The sequence below is a fragment of the Scomber japonicus genome, chromosome 24, assembly GCF_027409825.1.
Source record: "Scomber japonicus isolate fScoJap1 chromosome 24, fScoJap1.pri, whole genome shotgun sequence".
Classification (NCBI taxonomy): domain Eukaryota; kingdom Metazoa; phylum Chordata; class Actinopteri; order Scombriformes; family Scombridae; genus Scomber; species Scomber japonicus.
In genome coordinates, this window is record NC_070601.1 from 16,573,847 (window position 1) to 16,596,166 (window position 22,320).

Here is a 22,320-nt window from a genome sequence, read left to right on the forward strand (position 1 = left end):
CTAGGTGAGTTTTCTTACAATATTGTAGTCTGATGAAGAAGTTCTAACATAATTATGTGCAAAAGAAATAGGAAATAAAGCTCTAAGTATTCTTATTCTTTGATTATCTCAAAAATGTATTCATTATTGTCAGATGTGTAATTGTGATATTCTTCCTAAAGGTAAATCAGTGCCAAAGGAGTAGATCACCACCGCTGACAAATACTCTCTACACACAGCCTGACCGGTCTGCCTTACCTGGAAACACCTTTTCCAATGTGTAGATACACTCATGTTGAAAATGTACAGATTATTTATGTAACAATAAAAAGGGTTATACCAATTTTGTTGTAATTATTCTGTAATCACTTATTTTTAATGTGGTGGTGAGAAAATATATTGCTTCTTTTGCAGAAATAGTCAAATGAAAGGCATTCATCATTTTCAAATTTTTATTAAAAACTGACAAAATATAAATAAAAGACCAAATTTAAAATGTCAAATGTATACGTCCAGGTGAGGGTTAGGGTTAGGAAGCAGGTTGTTGCTCACAGCACTTTTTTTCTAGATCTGTGGGCATCTCACGGCACTTCCTGCACACACACCATGTAGGTAGACATGGAGCTGGAGGGCCTGGTGGAGGAGCATCTCCTGATGCTGACATCTGCAGGACATCAAACATGAGGCTTGGGTCCCTTGATCTGAAGCAACTGATGAGATTCTTCCAATCTCAGTCGTTCAATTCTAGCCTGTAAAAAATAGTTAATCAAGAAGATTAGACTCTCACCATCTTGTCCTTTATTATTACTAATATTGTAATTTCATTTATCATATTTTTGGTATATTGCCGGACCAGAGTTGAAAGTTTCATGTGTTTATATTTTTCGGTTCAGGACTGTAGCTCGGGTCTGAGCCAGTGCTCTCATCGTGTAAACTCTAACAATGAAACAACAAAGATATCGTTAGCCTAATAGAATATGTGTCTAAGTTTTATAGAAAAATTGAGATATTGGCCCAAATTTACTTTCCTAACACTTCTGCATCACCCTGCATAATTGTCAATGAAAAACATAGCAGATATGCTACGTGACTAATAAAAACATAAAATACACGTTTGTCAGTGAAAGACACGTAACAATTATTACAATGTAATTTAGCTGATGGGTCTGAATCCAGCCGTATCCTTGGGGAGATTCAGCAGATTCAGACCCGGGTCCCGGATCTGAATCTGCACAGACTGATGTGCTATAAAACAAACAAAAACATAATAATACAGTTTACTTACAGGTAGGCTAGCTCGTTAGGTTAGCTCTCCTCTCCTCTCCTCCCTGCAGCAGTGTGCGCGTTCCAGTTTGTGGGGGCGTGGCTTGGACGGACTCACTGACGGGAGGGGGAGCAGCGGGGTTGAACTTAGAGGAGGCAGGAGGAGGTGCTATTTTCAAATCTTGCTAGCTCTCTTGCTAGCTTTCCAACATTACCAACCCTACCTTTAAACGTTACTACTCTGTGAAATTACTGTGTAGAATAATGTAAAGAAAGTTTGTTAAGCATTTTATACACTTAAATTTGTTTTTAAAAGAAGTGAGATACAGGGTTCTCACATGACAGGGATAGATGGATAAATAAATCAACTCAATAGTATATTTAATTGTTAAATTGTGCTAAACTTAAACAGCCTCAGCAATACAATGCATTGATTCATCAGTGATATCAATCCACAAACATTCTATAACAGTAAAACAGAGAGGGACCGTTTTTACTTTTATACTTAATTGCATTTTGCAGATACAACTTAATGTTTTGAATGCAGGTCTTTGTAGTGGAGTATTTTCACAGTGTGGTATTAGTAGGCTACTTTTACTGATGTAAGGCATTTCAATACTTTGTACACCACTGGTTACAAGATGTTTGTCTTTCTTTATATATAGAAAATGGAAAAGAAAGCCACCCCAGCCGACCGCCACACTCATGCCTCTGCCGGTCGCCCAGCCCAGGCCCCAGCTGGTCGCCCAGCCCAGGCCCCAGCCAGCCTCCACGCCCGCAACAAGGACTACAGCCTCACATGGGGCGGGCGCTCCACCAACTGACTATTTTAAAAGTTTATTATTATTTATTATATATACTGATTGTTTTGTTTGTTCATTGTCTGTTCATTTAATACGAAGGAGTATTAGGGCCAGCCAAAAAAAAAAAAAAAAAGCCAGCAAAAAAAAAAATCCGGCAAAAGGGGGGAAAAGCAGGCAAAAAAAAAAAAAAAATCAGCCAAAAAAAAAAAAAAAAATCCGGCACAAAAAAAAAAAATCAGCCCAAAAAAAAAAATTCCGGCACAAAAAAGAAAATCTGTCCCCCCCAAAAAAAATCCGGTACAAAAAAAAAAGTCAGGCATAAAAATAAATAGGCTACATTTAGGAAATATCAAAGTAGGCCATGGCATGGCTGCCTCTACAGACGCGTTGATTAAGCGGTACTTCAGAATCGGCTATAATAAGGAAATTCTGTCCCTTTTGGCCCACAGACACGGTGTGGTGATTAGTATTAGGACGCTGAAGAGACTGTGTCAGAGACTTGGTTTGTTCAGGAGGAAAAACCATACGAACTTGGAGGAGGTGGCCGCATTCATACAAAATGAAATAGCTGGAACGGGGCAGATGCAGGGGTACCGATGGTTGCACCTGCGTGCGATCCAGAGAGGTTATGTTGTATCACAAGATACAGTAAGGCAACTGATAAAGTTGCTTGATCCTGTAGGTGTGGAGCTCAGACAGACGCGGCGTCTGAGGCGCAGACACTACCGCACCAGAGGCCCTAACGCGCTATGGCACATGGATGGCTATGACAAGCTGAAGCCATATGGCATTGCCATAGATGGTTTCAGTCGTTATGTCGTGTGGATGGAGGCTTACAAGACAAACAATGACCCTAAAGTCATAGCGGACTATTTCATCTCATCCATTGCGCGCTTGGGAGGATGTCCGGAGCGAGTGCGCGCTGACAGAGGCACGGAAAATGGGCACGTCGAGAACATGCTTGTCTTTTTGCGCAGGAACCACACAGATGCTTTTGCAAAAGACCGGAGTTTCATCTATGGACGCAGTACCGCAAACCAGCGGATTGAATCGTGGTGGGGAATCAAATTAAACATATCCCACATAGTCTATGCATGTTTTTATACAGCCAATGGATAAAGCCTTATGGTGTTATGTCTGATTTTTTTTGTTTTTATGTATTGATATTATGTTTTTATGCAGGATGAACTTGATGAGGTTGTGACAACCTGGAACTCACACAGGATCGGAGCGAAGGCAGGCCATGGTGTGATCGGAGGTCGCCCTACCTTGATGTACACGCTTCCAGAGATGTACAGTGCTGAGGACAATCTCAAGGCAGTTGACATGGATGAGTTGGCCTTTTGTAAGGAGGAGTGCACCCCCAAAAGCCAATACCCATGTGATGACACTGTATTTGATCTCTGCTGTCTTCTGATGCAGGAAAAAGGATGGGATGCTCCTAAAGACGCATTTTCTGCTGCTGAACTGTACATCTTATTGAGAACTGAAATACTGCAAAATATCTGATGGTGGACAATTCTCTATGCACAAGGGAGGATCACTGGTGTAGGCTTCATTATTTCTGAGACTCAAATAAGCCACACAATGAAAATATGGTTTCCTCAAAGTTGGATGTGTAATTATATATAACCAGTGTACAGTATACAGTCTACTTGCAGCATAGACCCATGCATTTTGTTTGAATGGCATTTGAGTATCTTCATCATGTGTTACATGTTAAATATATTGAAAACTCGCATACAGTGTTTAGACACAGTAAACAGAGCATTTTATGATTAGGCTATAGGTTTTCATCTCTTCTTACTAATGTTTACATCAAAGCCCTCACCTGCTTCTGTTAGACAAGATAGTGGATTTCAATCATTTATTGTAATATTTTTGACCAATCATTTTTTTCGTTGGTGTCAGAGGTGAGTTATGCCTACTTATTCCCAACTTGATTTTGTATAAGATGTCATGGGCTAACTTTTGTTGCAGTAATAAACATGCAAGTTATGTAACGGTATCAATCCAAGGAAAGTGTCTAAAAAGATGATCTAAACGTGCTGGTTCGCATTAAAGGCTTTATTGTGGATGATACAATGTGCACTTAATTTCTCACCACATTAATAAGGCACTAGATTCACCAGAGTGTTAACCTCTTGCCACAAAATTGTTCAGAAGAAATGTTTAAATGCATAAAAATCTTAATTAATTGCATGTCATGGCATCAGCTTGCAGATGCTTAACACTTAAGTGAATCTTGCCCTTTAACTTTAGAATAGATAAAAAAGACCACACACAAATGAAACTGATGCACTTCTTTAATATCAAATCATGGTTGGTCCATTTGTAATAAAAACTGCACCAACAGAACACTCCAATCAATTCCTTTTTTGCTTGGCTAGATGAACCAGTAGTTTTCATTGGCTTTTTATGGGACATCTTGTGCCTCAACCTGGGCAACATATAAACACATTCTTAGAACATGTGAAGTGTTCAAATCTGCAACCTGCTTCATGTATACCATGTCTGTGATGGTTTTATGAAAATACCCCAAAATAACTTCCACATCACAAAACTTAACAACACATTTGCACAACCAGTTTAAGTTCCCTTCTGCAGTTAAATGATTCTGGAATGATTGCAGAGGGCCTGTGTGTAGAAATGCAACCACAAAATGCATTTTAAGGCACAGAACTGACATATTTGTAATAATATAATAGTAATAGTAATTCAATTAAGCTAAGTTAATGTATGGAAAAAGAAACATTGTACAACTGTGACCGGTTCTAATATATAACATAATGCTGAACATGTATTTGCAGGGGGAAATGTCACATAAAAATGAACATGTACATTTACAAATATTGTTGTCTACCATAGGAACTATATGAATTCTTTAATTGAGTGGTAGGCTATTCTCATTAGCTCATTGTAGCTGCCTTACGTACACACAAATGTGAGTATCTGTGCATGCTGGTTTCACTCAATATTAGCCAGTATATTTACCCTCAAATCGCTCATTCTGACCAAATAATGTGATTACATTTTGACTACTATCAAGCAGACCCTCAGTGGTAGAGGATTCTTCACCGGATTGTAATTTTGCTTGAGTGACAATATAGAAACGCAGCTTGGGTAGTTTGACACTGTCATACATTTTGCCAATTGAGACATCATCAGAAAAAGAGTTCTGCTGAAAATCCCATACATCAAATGCAAAGTCTGATACATGGCCTTTACTTGAAACACCACTTGGGAAAAAAAGACTCTTCCCCTCTTCCAGGATGTCATTAAATCCACCATTGATGTCCATAACAACAGTTCTAGTGCCCCCTCCTTGCTTTGCTCTAACCTGTTTAGCTCCGCCTTTGTCTTGGTGTATCCAACATATCTCAACTGTCCGTGTAGTTAGCTTTCGTTTGGAATCAGATCTGGAGGTTTGAGGCTCTGCTTCATTTTCTTTGGTCGACTTTTTTAGCTTCATTTTCTCCCTGAGTTTTTCAAGCAGACCCAGTTTTCGCTTTGAGACAGGCTTTTGATTTCTGCAAAAATTGAAAAGTGCAATTCTGTCTCCATATGATGGAATGTAGTTGGCCAGAGCTGAATCGTCCATAAGCAGGATGACATCTGCATCGATCCGTGAAGCAAAGGAAAACCATCATAAGGGTAATAATATAATGGGCAGTGCTTCCCCACATTACATTTTGCCCTGGAATACAAAATTACAATCAACAGTGAGCTGAACAAGTGGTTGGACATTATGCAGCATTGTTTTAATACAGCCATTACTGTAATTATTTTTTCACATTTAGAATTGTGTCTAGGGATAGACACTTGGCATAATAAAGTAGTCACTCATATCAAATCAAACACTAACACTAATATTGAAATAAAGATTCAGGCTAATACAGAGCCTGAGCACATCACCATAGCGAAGCCCAAAACAGTCTAAACAGAACAGGTACAGCATATTGACAGAGCCACCGCAGACTCACTGTTGATTCAGGGATTTGTCTAACCAAGAAATATGCAAATGTATGTTAGTCTGTCACTAGTAGGCTATGTTATAGTCTAGTAGGCTATGTTCTATAGAAAATCCAAATAAAAAAGAGTAGGCTACTTGATTACTTGTGTGTGTGTATTTAAGTCAGACTTTAACCAAACATGTTATTCATCTGATATGGCAGCAAAAATATATTTATTAATTAAATTAAATTAATATGATTAGGCCTATAGTGAAGGGTTGCTAAAAGTGGGTTATCACTTCTCAGAGAATACTGTACATAACCTCACCCAGGGGATACCTGGATGTCAACTGGTCTTCTGCATCTCAGCTGCTACAACACACCTTTTGCTCCTCCATTAATGCGATGGCTTCTTCGTGGACCCCCGATCTCGTAGGAAATCTGTCACGGTGACTGACATGTTTGCCAGATTCAGGGAAACGGTGTTGTCACGGATTATGGTCCTTTAAAATTGATACAATTGGGTCACATAAAGTTGACATTGAGTTGATACTATTAGTTTAACTGAAAAGCTACGACAATCAAGATATAAACAAGCTAACGGCAGCTATTAGGCTAGTAGATAGGTTGACGACTTGAACTCAACAAGGTTGGTAATGTCATAAGGAATAGGCTTTACGTTATTGATATGATACAAAATCAGTTACGAATACATTTTCACCACTTCAGAAAATCACCTTCACAGTCCACGTCCGGCTGGGCTGCTGCAGGGCTGCTGTCATGGAGCCATCAGTGCTTTGTTGTGGTAGGTAGGTGGTCAAGCCTCTGCAGTTTTTTTTTTTCGCCTGCCTTTTTTTTTTTTTTTTGTGCTGAAATTTTTTTTTTCTCGCCTGACTTTTTTTTTTTGTGCTGATTTTTTTTTTTCCGCCTGGCTTTTTTTTCATGCTGAAAATTTTTTTTTTCGCCAGACTTTTTTTTTGTGCTGAAAAAAAATTTTTTTTTCACCTGGCTTTTTTTTTTTTTTTTTTTGCCTGCTTTTCCCCCCTTTTGCCGGATTTTTTTTTTTCACCTGGCTTTTTTTTTTTTTTGGCTGGCCCTAATACGTAATTTAAAGAGTACCTCATGTTCAGATAAATTATTTTCATAATTTCACTCCTTTTGTCTTCTACACTTATTGAAAATGTTAAAAATGTCATAGTCAGTTAAAAGGAATATCAACTTAAACACAAATATTAAGCATTAAAGCTCAAGTTTTTACCGACCAATTGCAAAGTTTTACTAATATTGTAAAAATTCTCACAACAGTGTTTCTGTTTTCTGATCTTTCCAGGGTGCCCATGGAACCTTAGAAAGTCTTTACCAGTAAATTTTTTTTTTTCAAATGTGCTAAATCATATGTCTGTCTTACCTTTACTAACAGTAGAACTCTATTATGTAGATAATTATCTACTTGCATGAGGAATCTCTCCACATGATTAACTGATTTTAATAAGGTTTAAGATGCATGTTATACATCTAGTTTTAATAAAGTCAGAAAAAAGAACATTTCTGAGTGTCTGTGACAACAGGTGGCAGGCAGACGCTGAGTTCACGCTCAATACAGATTTTATTGAAAGCACAGGGGAGGATTGGGGCTGGAGAGCAGGGTCCAGTTCTTTCTCCTCATGACGACCCACTTGTCCACCCTGTACGGATCACCTAGAGGGAAACTTTAAAGTGACACATATAGGCAACAGCAACTTATAGATCAGAGGTCACAAACCTTTTTGATACTAACAGCAATTTGAGGATATGGAGTAATAAAAAGGGCTTTGCTTGATAAAAAGTTCCTTAATAACAAAGTTATACAGTTCACCTTTTAATAATAATACCAACAATGAATATAATAAGAAATATATAGTATTTATTTATGGGTGGCCTGATCTTGTTTTTGAACATGATTAACGATTTCTGAAATCAGTATCGCCAATACAATACAGATCACACATTCTCTGAATTAGAAGCTTGCTTTTTGCATTAATTTATTCATTTAAGTTACTCTTGACACTGTATATAAGTATTATTAAATGAAAGATAACAATAATAATATTAAATGAAAGATAATACAGAACATTATGTATATTCTATATTATTCTATATAATATCCCACATTAAACGGACTGAGAGCACAAAACACACCGCAACAGCTAACATTAGCTGCTCTGGTCATCTGTCTGTATCAGCAGAGACCATGAGTCGGCAATAAAGTCATTATACAGTGCCAAAATCCAGGTAAAATATATTTTATACAGTCTATGGGTAGTAGAATAGTACTATGGTTTACTCACCGAAAAAACTGCAACACAGAATCCTTGGTCCGTCGGTTAGTATAATCAACAGCACAACACGCCATATTGCCAGCGAAAAACTATCCGAAAATAGGCAAACAAACACGGACACCGCAGCGCCTGTCAACTGCTGGATGTAGCCGCAGACCTTTGGGCATAGCCTAGCCTAGCCCAGCCGATGCTTTAGCATAGAGCTAACTGCTGGCAACTGTCTGTGAACCTGTCACTCAACGTAACCACGCCCTAATTTATGCCAGAATTTTAAGCCTAAATGACACTTAAACTGTGGCTGTGTCCCAATTTGGTCCAAATTGCGAGGCTGCATCCTCGAAGTGCGCATTTCGAGGCCGATTACGTCACAACTCCGCGCGAAGGCTGTCCCAATTCGAAGAGTCCTTCAAATGCAGCCTTGAAATGCGGCCTTCTTTTCCCTCTTTTTCGAGGATGCATTGCTACTATCCTTCGCGGCCTCCCAAATCCCAAGATCCTTTGCGCGGCGCTGTTCAGTGCCGCGAAAACACAACAATGGCGACACCAACAGGTGAAGACTTTTCATTCAAGTGTAAGTATTGGTTTTATTTAATTATTTTTACTTATTACTACTTATACTTTTACTAATTACTTATATTTTAATACTTGACTTATATCTTATACATATATATATATATAAATGGACTAAGATGAACAAATTTAGATTTTAATAAAGAGCTACATTTTGTTTTATTTTTGTTTTAGGGAGCAAGGAGCAAACCGAGCTCCTGATTAAACAAAGAGGGGAAAATGACCATCTATTCACTGAGGTCCATTTTTGTACATCTTTGCATCCCTGTGTTGATGTGATCTTGTGTTTACCTTTTCTCTTGCTTCCCTCTGTGTTTAGAGCAATACTGGAAAAGATTGGGCTGGAGGGGAAGGTCCAGCCCTACCAGGCCAAAAAAAAATGGGACAATTTAAAAAAAAATAAATAAAGTAGGTAGCCTATGGTTTGGATTAGTTTTACTGTTACTAAATACTTTTGCTGAAAATTGCTGACATGATTGATTTCCGCTGCCTTAGGATTGCAAATATCCAGGGACAGGGGAGGGGGCCAGCGGCAAGTCCACTGCTGGCACTTGGCCGTGGTTTGTCCTCATGGATGAGGTACTGGGGCAGAGGCCATGTATTGCCCCCCCTGTCCTCATTGCCTCCATCCGTGAGGACACACCAGGGCCAAGTGCCGCAGTGGGTGAGCAGGAGAGTGAAGAGGAGGAGGAGGAGGACCAGCCAGGGCCCAGGAGGAAGAGGAGGAGGGAGGATGACCTCCTTGACCTCATAAAGGAGGACATGAGAAGGCAAAATGAGGCAGAGGAGAGGAGGGAGCAGGAGGGGAAAGACAGGATGGAGAGGCTCTTCTCTCTCCTGGAAAAAGTAATAGAAAAATAAATATACATCTATATAGATGTGTTTAATTTGATTTTATTTATGAACTGTGTTTATTTATGATTTTTCTTTATTTTTTATTTGATTGTGAAGATTTTGATGTTTTATGTTGTTATTAAATAAAAAATATTGTTCATTGTTACACGTCTATTCCATTTAGTATTTACAACTTCAGTACAATTTATAACAGGGTTGCATAAAGTGCTACTGTTCAGGAAGAACAAGGGATTAAATATTTTCTTTTATTATCAAGTGATGAAACATTTCACTATTTACAAAAATTACATCAGAAATAACTATTTACAGATTATTATTATTTTATTATTCTTTCTCTTGTGTGTTTTCCTTCTTTCTTCTTCTTTCTTTCTTGTCAGTTTTCTTCTTTCTCTTGTGTGTTTTCCTTCTTTCTTCTCCTTTCCTTTATTCTTCTCCTTTCTTCTCTCTTATAATTTTGTCAGCTTTTTCACCGTGTGTCGGTCGAGACGTCTTTCTCGTCTTATGGGCGGGAACAGCTGGTGACGCAACCAGGAAATGCCTCGAAGGCTAGACCGTCTCATTTAACAACGGTTGATGCGTCCTTCGGAGGTTCCTCAAGGCTGCATCCTTCGAAGGCCGCAAAGGCCGCGTCCTTCGAGGATGCAGCCTCGCAATTTGGACCAAATTGGGACACAGCCTTAGTTTCCCCCCACAGTGTTCACTGAGGTGGAAACTATCGGTAAAGACCAAAAAAATAAAAGGTACCAGGCTTTAAATATGTTTTTTTAAGCTGTAAAGTCGGCTATTTTAACATGGGGCTCAATGGGAAATTGCTCCCTTCTGGCACCAGCCCCCAGAGGCTGCGGGGGGGACTGCAGCTTTTTGAACGCGGAAGTGGTCTTCACTCGGAGAACCCACAACTCCCCCCTTGATTACCAATCATGTGCACGTGTGTGCATTCTCATTTATTTTATTTTATTTTATTTTTTTTACAATAAATCCAGTAATTATTTTGGATAAAATGTAAAGTGTATTTGTACAATACTAGCACCCGTTTTAATTTAAGAGCACATTTCCAAAAGTCATTCACATGTTCACACATTAACACCATAAACAATAAAATCAAATAGAGATCTTACAGGCTGCATCACAGTTAAATATACTTAGTCAGGAGATCATTTCCAAATACTCATTTCAAATTCAAAGTTGTTTTAAATGTTTACAAGAAGATATTAACAAAAGAAAAATCATTACACACAGGAGGTTTAATAGAGGTTAGAGGATCCTGATTGATGTTTGATGAAGTCACATCTACTGCAGCAGTCCTCACTCATGTGTTGTAATTAGACTACTCATTCTGAGCACTAACGCCTGCAACGTAATCACTTAGCCTTCTTCCAGGTAAAAGCATGGAAACCTCCACCTCTGTCCTGAGGATGGAGCAGCTCTCACACACCTGTTCACCAGGCTGGATGCTGATGGAGAACCTGCTCACGTCTCCTGATGCTGGAGGAAATCAAACAGTAACCCAGCAGTGGGAGAAACCCAGTGGTAACATCCGGCGCTTCAAAGGCCGCGCTCCAATCCGTGCATCCTAAGGGAGCCTCCAACATCCAATGATGGTGCCGTTGACTTCCTGTGGAGCTCCAATATCCAATCACCCCCCCCCCCCCCCCCCCGCCCCCCACCACCACCACCACCACCACCACCCCCACCAGCTGCTTCAAGCTGAAAGAAATTAAATGCCTCCTTGGAAAATTGATGGAGACTCCATGTTCGCACAGGGGCTTCTCATCATATACAGCTGCTGTGACATACAGCAGAGGTGTGTGTGTGTGTGTGTGTGTGTGATAGTACTTATCTAGCTGAAGCTCTCAATGATACTCTTTCATGCTCGGCTTTATTCATATACACAGTGCTTGATCCCAGAAAAAGGATTTTAGCAAACAAAGTTCACACAGAGGATGGATCAACGTGTTTGAAGTCACTGCATGCAAACACTTGACATTATTGGTATTTTACTTTGAAAAGCTAAAGAGGCAGTTAATAAATAACAGTTCATTGTGAACATGATGTTTCCTTCATGTGTGCATGTGACTCAGCTCATCCAGGACTCTCTCTTCAGGAACCTCACTGCGTCGTCGAAGCCCTCCTCATATAATGAATGCATGTAAGCAGCGGATGGAGGGAACAAAGCCTGGTTCAGACGTTTGATGTTCTCCATGGAGAACTGAGGGAACCAAAGAGAACACTGCATTTATAGCATATCACAGATCAAGTCAAGTCATTGTAGGGTTGGTGTGGGGGGGCGGGGGTTCACATTAAACCATGTAAGGTATGTTGATATGTACACAGATGATCTTTCTATACGAGTGTAAGACTGGCTATATAGTGGGGAGTGGTCTCATTAATCATAGAGTGTATGCTGATGATTTAGTTATTATATTTCCTTATAGTGCTGGATTACAACAGCTGCTCAGAATCTGGTTTGCAGTATGACATCACATTTAATCCTAAAAAGAGTGATGTCATGATTGTTAAAACCAAAGAGGATCAGAAGCAAAACTTTCCTTCTTTATTTTTGGCAGATCAAGTGTTAAATGTAGGGAGCACAGGAAAATATTTAGGTCAGGAAGGATCTATGTGTTGATGATGATGATGATGATGATGTTGTTGCAAGTTTGTAATGTGTACAGATGATGTAAAGCATGTTGTACTCCACTCTCTATATAAAACCCATGAATCAATGAATGCGTCATGAAGCCATGAGCTCAGCACACACACAGTCACACTAAATACTCCTCACACGTCTATCTGATTTAACTGTCTTTGTATGATGTGTCCAGAAAATAAAGTTTCACTCATATTCATAAAGAAGTTGTTATGAATATTGTGACAAACTGTGGGATGAAATTAAAATATAGACTAAAATTGAGGAAAAGAGAAAAACGTTTAAGCATAAAAAAAGAAAGACAACTAAACTGAAATAAAACAGTGGGAGAAAACAAAGCAGGTTAATTTTATCCTTTAAAGCAGTGAAGTGATTTTTTCAGATTTTAATAGTTTGACAAAGAACTCAAGCAATCAACTGACTTTTTTCTGCTGTTGTTAACATTGAAAATCACCTGCTTGTGAACACTTTGAAATTAGCTTGTTTTTGAAATTCGTTTTACACCTTTCCTCAGGTTAACACTCAGCACATAGTGAATTCAGACATATTCTTCTAAACACATTAAATAGGTCATAAATGTATTAAAAAGGTGTAAAAAGCTTTTCAACCATTTAGATTTGAATTGTGGAGCTAGGCCTCACAAACTGTGTTTCAAGATTTCTGTGTTCAGGATTTAGTGGGCGAGTCTGGAAATCACCACCGTGTGATTAGCATAAACCCGCCCCTGCTGCTGTAGAGGTATAAATACATTCAGCACACACTACAGTTAGCTAAGCTAGCCGCTGAGTTAGCTGCCGAGCTAGCAGCTGAGTTAGTCAAGTCAAGTTTATTTATAAAGCACATTTAAAAACAACCTCAGTTGAGCCAAAGTGCTGTACAGTTATTAAAATACAATATAATCACAAACAAATAATAAAACAATAAAGGAATAGTAAGAGCTCAATTTAAAAACTAAAATTAGAATAAAAACAAAAAGTAAAATAAATAAAACCTTAGCTTAGCTAACTTAAAAGTTAGCTGCAGAAAGCTCTCAGACGTAGCGTCCATGTTTCTGGTAGAGGTGGTGACTTTGATTGACAGGTGACACTAGGTAGGGGGTGGGGTTTCAGCGGACTCGGCGGCCACTCCCACAGCGTTTGGGAGCAGAGAAAGAGGCTGATTTTTACACAACTTTGAAGCCTAATTTCATATATTTGTAGTGGAACATCTAGGTCTGATTCAAAGAGACAGAAAGTCCGATCGGACTGCCCCTTATCTGATGAGACTGACACGTCATAAATTGGGATCCACAGGAATGTAAATAACTGCGATCCTCCCAAATACACGTCTTGCTCGGAGAGACCTAACTACACAAGGAAAAGGTGTAAATTCAAATGAACTTTCCACCCAGAATAAACACAATTATAGCCTTATTGCGAAACTCTCCAGACATTGTGAACGACATGCTCCTTTCTGTCATTGTGTGAAGCAAAACATGGACACTTGTTGGCAAAAACACATTCCTTTGTCTTTACCTCCAAATGAACTCTTATTTCTGCTGTAATGCAGTGGACAATCAAAATACCTCTTTGAATAAGTAATAAGCCACTTGATAAATGTAGTAATGTGCTTTAACTCACTGCAATTTCCTTGATGTTTGTTTTGATTGTGTGATTTCATATTAATGGAACAATCATCTTCTGTAAGTGCAAACGTAATATCATGACCTGAGTCAGACCGGCTAAGGTAAACATGGTATAATCTTGTTTATTGAGAACAGAAGACCTTCAATAACTATTACTGAAATATTCCCTGTGTACCAATTGATTGTAAGTTTGTGACCTCAGAACATTTCTAATAGGATGTCAATTCATGTCTGTTATGCCTGTGCCAAAATGAAGGATGCATTTTGTTTAACGCGTACAAATGTGACAGCAGTGATGAGACATTAAAGAATTAGGTTTTACCTTTTTATTTAATTCAACCTTCTCCCCCCTTTTTCTCACTTCTGCTGGGAGGGGAAAAACTCAGACAAAACCCTAATGGGTGTGTCTCTCCGCCCCTCTGGACAAAAAGCGGCAGCGTTCAAACTCTCAGGCAGAGTTTTATTAGAGTTATATAGAGTATTACAGAGTTTTATAAGAGCTTTGCAGAGTATTGCGGAGTATTATAGTGTATTATAGAGTATTATTCAGTTCTTTTCAGTATCAGTATTATTTTGCATTTATCAGTTCTTTTTAGTATTCGTTAAGTATTTGTTTTAGTTTGCTTTGTTTCATTCAGTCAGTTATACTTCAGTTACGCTTTTGTTACCTTTTTGCCCTGTCTTCCTTCGTTTAGTTTTTCATTTTTCGACTTATTTTATCTTATTTTATTTTTACTTTATCCAAGCCTTACAAGTTACTAGTCTTGATTCAGTTCAGTACCGTGATTCAAAGACTCATCACGGTCTCAAAGATCTTTTCTTCTTGATAATTCAAGCCGAATTCAAGAGCTCCGTTTTTTTAAAATCAAATTAGTTACGTTTGATTAGCTTCGACTTCGCCTGGCCAGCTGGACCGAGCCGTATAGCGACCGACCGAGACCCAGAGACGGAGTCCAACGAGAACCGAATCCCACTGAACTCCACCGAAAGGGCCCCACTCCGAGACACTGACGGTCAATCTTCTGCAACAGTAGGAACAAAAATATCTCATAATACCCGGCTAGTGATAGATGTAAAAGCTTATTGCTGACCAAGGCCCAAACTCCACGTTTGCATTTTTTAAATTCCCAATAGGATAATCTAAATACCATTTAGACATTTAGAACATCTCATTTATCACAGCTGTGGCATAGGCAGAGCTTGTTATTACCCTTTCTTTGTGAATAGTTACCTCCTATAGTCCCTATACCACAACACTGACTGTTTGAATAAATAATCTGTTAGTATTATTGACAAACTGTGTGTGTGTGTGTGTGTGTGCAATTTATTTCTTGTGTGAATACATTTTTGGTTCCCTGACGTCTAGAATTCATAACTTTAGATATTTAACTGATTCAGTAATTTGACTTTAGCTAAGTTTATTAAATTGAGTCATGGTATTTGATTGTGTCCAATTAAATAATTGTAATTTCCGGATCTCGCTTCCGGTGGTGCCCCTGATAACGAGTGTTTATTTAAATGTATTTGGCGATTTTTTTAATCATTCAAATTTGGCAGGGTGGTTAACAACACACCTTTCTGTGGTATGTCAAACTCAGAACACATTTATTCTTACTTTACACTGACTTTAAACCTACCATAACGTTCATGTTGGCCAGCTTGAGTTGGGTCCTAAAGCGCCCCATGTGGACCGGACACACATCCTGCAGCCCGGCAAAGGGGGAAACGGTGATGGTTCGACCCACTGGGGGGACTGGCAGGCTGTCTGTGAAACCTCCATCGATCCATTTCTAAAGAAAAGAGAAGCATAAACAGATCCAGCTGATAGAAAACGAATAAAAATGAATATCACATGGTTCAGTGTGAGCTTACCTCTCCTCTGAACTCCACAGGCTTGAGTCCAGCGTAGACCGGCACAAAACTGCTGGCTAAGAGAGCCTGAGTTACGAAGTGATGGATAATTAGTGTTGTTAGTCTCACACACACACACACACACACATATATCAGTGCTTCCTGAGCAGCAACCAGCTGGATTTAACAACTAAAATGAGATTTTAGATTTAGATTCAACAACTAAACTGAGCAATATCTCAAACACAAACCTCTAATGTGTCACATAAAGGAGAAATAATGCATCATAATCATAAACATAAAAGTATTGATCTTTAGAGTAAATTGCACCTTTATGAGATCCTCTCTGGAGGTAAACCTGGATACCAGGTGGTTCTTGCCGCTCTTGGAGTGTGTTATAGAGATGTAGACACGGTCAGTGGCCAGACTGTGAGCATCTCTGGGTAGAATCTCCTCCATCCCCTCCCTACACACACACACACACACACACACACACACACACACACACACACACTCATTTGTCAGCTTCTCAATAATAATAATAATAATAATAATAATAATAATAATAATACTATCCCCACAGGGCCTCATAAACACTGTGCTTTTTACAGCATTGTCTAATTATTACTCAATCTGTTCAATACACACACACACACACACACACACACACACACACACACACACACATGCATGCTAATTAGGAATGGAACAATGGTACAGGTACACTCACTGTTCAATGCATGTGTTCTCTGTCTACATTCAACACGCACACACACGCACACACACACACACAATACTGTATTTTTGGGGCAGATGCCAATACTGATATCAGGAAATTATAAAATCTTGATATTGATATACCGGCTGATAATCTTATATATAGAGAATTTGTACATAAACACACTTTTTTTTCCAAATTAGGTTCCCAAACACACTATTTACAGTTAAAGAATAAACTTAATTTTAATAAAATGACATCAGTGCACTGAAACAGTAAACTTTACTGGATATTTAATATGTATATGTTAAATTTGAATTAAAATATAGGATTAAATATACATAAAATGCTGCCTATTAAGCTTTAAAAAAATACTGGGGCATATCTGATAACATATATGCTGATACTGGCATGAATTACAACAGAGTCAGTGTTACCACGACAACCATAACACTCCACATCATGTTTTTATCACACCCCTGATTGCTACAGCTGTGATCTAACCCAGCAGACATCATTGACACACACACACACACACACACACACGTGAGTACCGCAGTGCGAGCATGAAGTCGTATCCAGGTGTGACGGCTCCGAACTTCTGTCGTCTCACACTGTCTGCAAAGCTGTATGTGAATTCTTTACAGTGCTGGAAGCGAAGAGAACAAACACAGTCACATGACCTGCTTGTCCACCTGATTGGATTTTAATCCATCTGACATTTACATTCATTTGCTGCTTGTTTTTACTACAACTACCAATATATTATGTGTGGTTTATATTTGGGTGTGAATTTTTGGTATTGACTGATGATGCAAGTGCTGTCATTTGATTGGTGCAATATCTGTGAGGGAGGGTGCTACAGTAGCTTGTTGCAGCACATTTACCAAACACACAAGAATGAATCATTTGCATGCAGTCATGATGATCATAATATTCATTTCATAAGCTGATATTCTTGTTTCTGAGGTTTTATTCTAAGCTTGGGAATACAGTAAAGATGTCAAATTATAAAACAAATATTTTGCTGTAATTTGAACTGGGAAAACCAGCATTTCTAGAATATCTAGTCTATCTGGGCCTTGATCCCCCAAGCTTTCCTTTATGAGCTTCCGTCTTTATTTCAAATCTCAGTGAAGTTATCCACGTATTCTCCAAACTCTGTGATCTGTTACTGTCACTGTCTAGATATTAAGAGCTGTTAGGTGTTAAATATTAACAGGACGGGGGATGCTGGGGTGTCAAATCTTTGATATGGAGAGCAGCACGCCCCCCTTTTAAGTATTCAATTCAAAGCACATAATTTGTAAATCTGTCAGCACTACAGAAGCAGATATAATAATGCCACTCTAAAGTATTTTTCTGATTTACATTAGAATGACTATATTCTGTTTTTAGTAAAGGGGCCCCTGAGAACCACTTTAAGGACCCCTGACCCCACTTTAACATTTTAAGCTCATCTGAGCAGTATCATTGCTCCTGAATGAGGAAGCCAGCACTGTACCTCTAGTTTGTGAGGGGCCGTGATCATGACTGCTGCCACAAGGGCCCCTGCTGAGGCCCCTGCACAGGCCCTGAGGGAGCACAGCAGCTTGTCCCCATGGCGGAGAAAAGCCCCCACAGCACCCAGGTGGTAGATCCCCACGAAACCGCATGCAGCAAAGGATAGGTTCACTACTGTCATCCTCCCCAGCTGCAGGAAGTCAGTCACACAGGTCACTTAATACAGTTAGCTTCACCATGTTTAATGTTAATGTTTTTAACTTTTTATTTAGTGTTTAACCAACAATTACACAATACAAATCTATAACAGTTTGTATACAGAGCTTGCTAAGTAAAGAATGATTAATATAAGCCTTTTTAAAGTGTGTAAAACAAGTTATATGTTGTCAGAGGCTGATGTACCGTGTTAGAGTAAAGCCTATCATAACTCGCTAACGATTGACGTACTCGGTTTAGCTTTAATGAGGCGAAACAGAAACATGTTGTTACCTGTTCAAGCTGCAACTAACAGGAAACCTTTAACAGGAACTCAACTCACTGCCTTTAATGTGGAACTGATAGCTACAAGTTACAACGACTCGTCCCGACCATGGACTGTATAGTCCCGACTGTCCTGAAGTATCACTCTACACACCGTAGCGCCATTAATTTAGCACAGCAGTCAAGCTAGACAAGGTTACCAATACTTCTTCCGCTCCCGATTTTCAAAATAAAACTGCAATCGCTATAAACACGCTTCAGCTCACTTTTAACCAACAGTTTACGTTTATAAACAAGAGCAGTACTGGCCAGCAGCTACAATAGTAACATGCTGCTCTAACACTGATGCTTCACTATTAATAATCTAATGATGTCATATATAATAATATATCACTTTTACTGTAATACTGCATACTACATCACTATAATACTGCAGTACTTTTACTGTAATACTGCATACTACATCACTATAATACTGCAGTACTTTTACTGTAATACCGCATACTACATCACTCATAATACTGCAGTACTTTTACTGTAATACTGCATACTAGATCACTATAATACTGCAGTACTTTTACTGTAATACTGCATACTACATCACTATAATACTGCAGTACTTTTACTGTAATACTGCATACTACATCACTCATAATACTGCAGTACTTTTACTGTAATACTGCATACTACATCACTATAATACTGCAGTACTTTTACTGTAATACTGCATACTACATCACTCATAATACTGCAGTACTTTTACTGTAATACTACATACTACATCGCTATAATACTGCAGTACTTTTACTGTAATACTACATACTACATCACTCATAATACTGCAGTACTTTTACTGTAATACTGCTGTTGACATGCATTGTGTGTCAGACTGTTTGTGTTCTTTTTAAGATCTTAACAGCACTGTGCAGTCTTGATTCCACAGTCGACTTTTTGAAACAAACAAAATCTTTCACTCATTTCCGTAAATGTTTGGTAATTCTCTATAAATTGAGCAATTGCGGAGACAAATTGTGCAAGCGACTTTGTTTGATATACCGTTTTTTAGCATCCTGCATACTGATTGAGTGAGTAGAAATATCTAGTCTTTTTCACTACTGTACAGTGTGTCTGTGGTACTTTTTGATACAGTTCTTCACTTCTGATCCTTTTTCCAGGATGAGGAAAGTCAGATTTCATTGTTTCATCACAAACTAGATTTTATTGCCTCATCCCATCCTGTCACCATGGAGACATGTTGACATATCGTTTTGTAAATGTGAGCTACGGCTCCTCTCTCCTCTGACACATCGCGCCCATGAGGTTTCATTGTTGTGTCCTCTTGACGATACATTACAGCGTGTTCAGTCCAGGAACTCGAGCTATCTGACACACACACACACACACACACACACACACACACACACACACACACACACAGAAGCCCAATTAACTGTCTGATGCTGTGTCAGCTGGAGTACACGGTCAGGTCTCTCTGAAACAAAAGAGATCTCACATCCACAGCTGCTTCTCCAACATAAAAAACCCCATAGAAATGTGGAGTGAGTTATGCAATCGCTCCTCTATAGGATAAAGATCATCTTTATCCTATCTATCCTCATCTTTATCAAGACTGTGTAAAGTGAATTCAGACTTTTTCTTCTAAACACATTAAATAGGTCATAAATGTATATTTGTAAAAAAGCATTTCAACCATTTCAATTTGAATTGTGGAGCTAGGCTTCACAAACTGTGTTTCAAGATTTCTGTGTTCAGGATTTAGTGGGCGGGTCTGAAAATCATAAACCCGCCCCTGCTGCTGTAGAGGTATAAATACATTCAGCACATTCTACTACTACTACAGTCTACAGTTAGCCAGTTAGCCGCCGAGCTAGCCGCTGAGTTAGCAGCAGAAAGCTCTCAGACGTTTCTGGTAGAAGTGGTGACTTTGATTGACAGGTGACACATGGTAGGGGGCGGGGTTTCATTGAACTCCGTGGGCACTCCCACAGCGTTTGGGAGCAGAGAAAGAGGCTGATTTTTACACAACTTTGAGGCCTAATTTCTTATATTTGGCGATTTCTTTAATCAGTCAAATTTGGCAGGGTGGTTAACAACACACTTTTCTATGATATGTCAAACTCAGAACACATAATTATTCTTACTTTACACACAATTTAAATACTCACAATATAGTGAACAAAGCAGCTAACTTTGTAATAAAACCCCTCCCACAGCACAGGAAGTCTGATAGTCCTGTCATAGAATAAACCAAATGATAAAACAGTGTGCACTTTTATTATTAGCCATACTTTGTTGTTTCCCAGCCTTAAGCAGTGTCCCCAGAGTGTATTTCTTCCTCTGCTACCACTTCAGTCAGCATTTATTTCTCACGGACCCTATGCCATCCCAATTCTCTGCTTTTTTTGCTCTCATCCTCCTTTCCTGGCACGTCAGCACAAATTTTCTGCTCCTTTAGTGTTGCTTATGATTATGTATATCCTAAAGTGGATTAGGTGTGATGTATACTGTGGAGAGGTGGGGGGGGAGTGTTAGTGGGCTGCTGGAACAATGGAGGGAGGATAATGCATTTTGTTTGGTGAGTGACTGACAGAGATGTTGGTGATAGCTTTAAGGCAGGAGAAGTGTCTGGCATGAGTCACATCAGTTCAGTGTCTGGCATGAGTCACATCCTGATCAGTTTCATTAATGCTGCGTAGAAGGCTGACGAGACATTCTAGAAATAAAAAGAAATACTTCATACATTTTTTAGTTTTCGAAACCAATTAGAGCCAACCGAGTGCATGCTGAATGGAATACAGGTCTAAACTTATTACAAAAGAATGAGACAGTGGGATAAACAGTGTTTGCTGTTCATTACAAAAAAGATCAGTTCACCCATACTACAAAAATAGGGATACAATGTGAGCTTTTCAGAATAAAGTTAATATTTTGGAAGGTTAATTTTGAAAAATTGATGTAGATGGTGATGTATTTATTTGTCTGTCTATATATGAAATGATACATGGTTCATAGTTTGTCAACATAAGAAAAACAGCAAGAGGTTCAGTAACAGCAGATCTCATCATCCTACAAAATAAAGGTGCTTTTGGTCAGTTTGCACTCTGCTATGGCTGCACAGGAATGAAACTCAATATCAGAGAAGTGATAGAAACACACACTTTATTCAGAGCTCATTTAAATAAATGGTTGATTAGTAGGAGTGTGCATCTCTCCAATATATGACGATTTGATACGTATTCACTCCCCAAACTCATCAGAGACTGTACAGACCCCCATACCTTCAAATCACTCTTAAAACACACCTTTTTAAACTGGCTTTTAACCTGTAAACTGTTTTTTATCCTCTTTTCATTTTATGTCTTTTTTAACCTTCTACATTGTTTGGTGGTGTGTTACTCCACATTGTTCTATATTTTAATTGTGTCCTTTGGAAAGCGTCTTTGAGCACTTGTAAAAGCGCGTTATAAATAAAATGTATTATTATTATTATTATTATTATTAATAATAATAATAATAATTTGTTACTGCATAAAGTTGCAAACTGTAAGCACTCATAAATATCAGTCTTTTAAAGTGCTTTTTTGCAATTAAACATGCAACATCTGGCACTAGTGAACACATTTAACTTTTTTTAAACTGAAAACAATAACTATAATCTCATTCATTTTCCATTAGCTTTTAGTCTTTGAAACAGTGTCCGTTCCTGTATGCTTGATACACTCACACATGTAC

At 38.7% G+C, this 22,320-nt stretch overlaps 1 protein-coding gene across 2 annotated transcripts; it reads right to left on the reverse strand.

The window, feature by feature from the left end:
* Positions 1-11,509: 11,509 nt before the first annotated feature.
* On the reverse strand, positions 11,510-18,722 carry pnpla4 (patatin-like phospholipase domain containing 4). 2 transcript variants are annotated; one of them, XM_053314332.1, is made up of 8 exons: positions 18,577-18,722; positions 18,089-18,277; positions 17,139-17,233; positions 16,197-16,332; positions 15,888-15,953; positions 15,653-15,805; positions 14,894-15,037; positions 11,920-11,950 (listed from the first exon to the last, which is right to left on the reverse strand). In XM_053314332.1, exons 2-7 carry the CDS (start codon positions 18,266-18,268, stop codon positions 14,900-14,902), a joined length of 768 nt encoding a protein of 255 aa, XP_053170307.1. In that variant the 5' UTR covers positions 18,269-18,277; positions 18,577-18,722; the 3' UTR covers positions 11,920-11,950; positions 14,894-14,899. The 2 variants fall into 2 exon arrangements, with proteins under 2 accessions (XP_053170308.1, XP_053170307.1); XM_053314333.1 differs by lacking the exon at positions 14,894-15,037 and having other exon boundaries at positions 11,510-11,950.
* Between the last annotated feature and the right edge of the window lie 3,598 nt (positions 18,723-22,320).

Coding starts and splice junctions, on each gene's coding strand:
- pnpla4 (XM_053314332.1), bottom strand. CDS start 18,268: ATGACAGTAGTGAACCTATCCTTTGCTGCATGCGGTTTCGTGGGGATC. Junction 15,954..16,196: donor CCAGAGAGGATCTCATAAAG/GTGCAATTTACT, acceptor TTCGTAACTCAG/GCTCTCTTAGCCAGCAGTTT. Junction 15,806..15,887: donor CTGTGGAGTTCAGAGGAGAG/GTAAGCTCACAC, acceptor TCTTTTCTTTAG/AAATGGATCGATGGAGGTTT.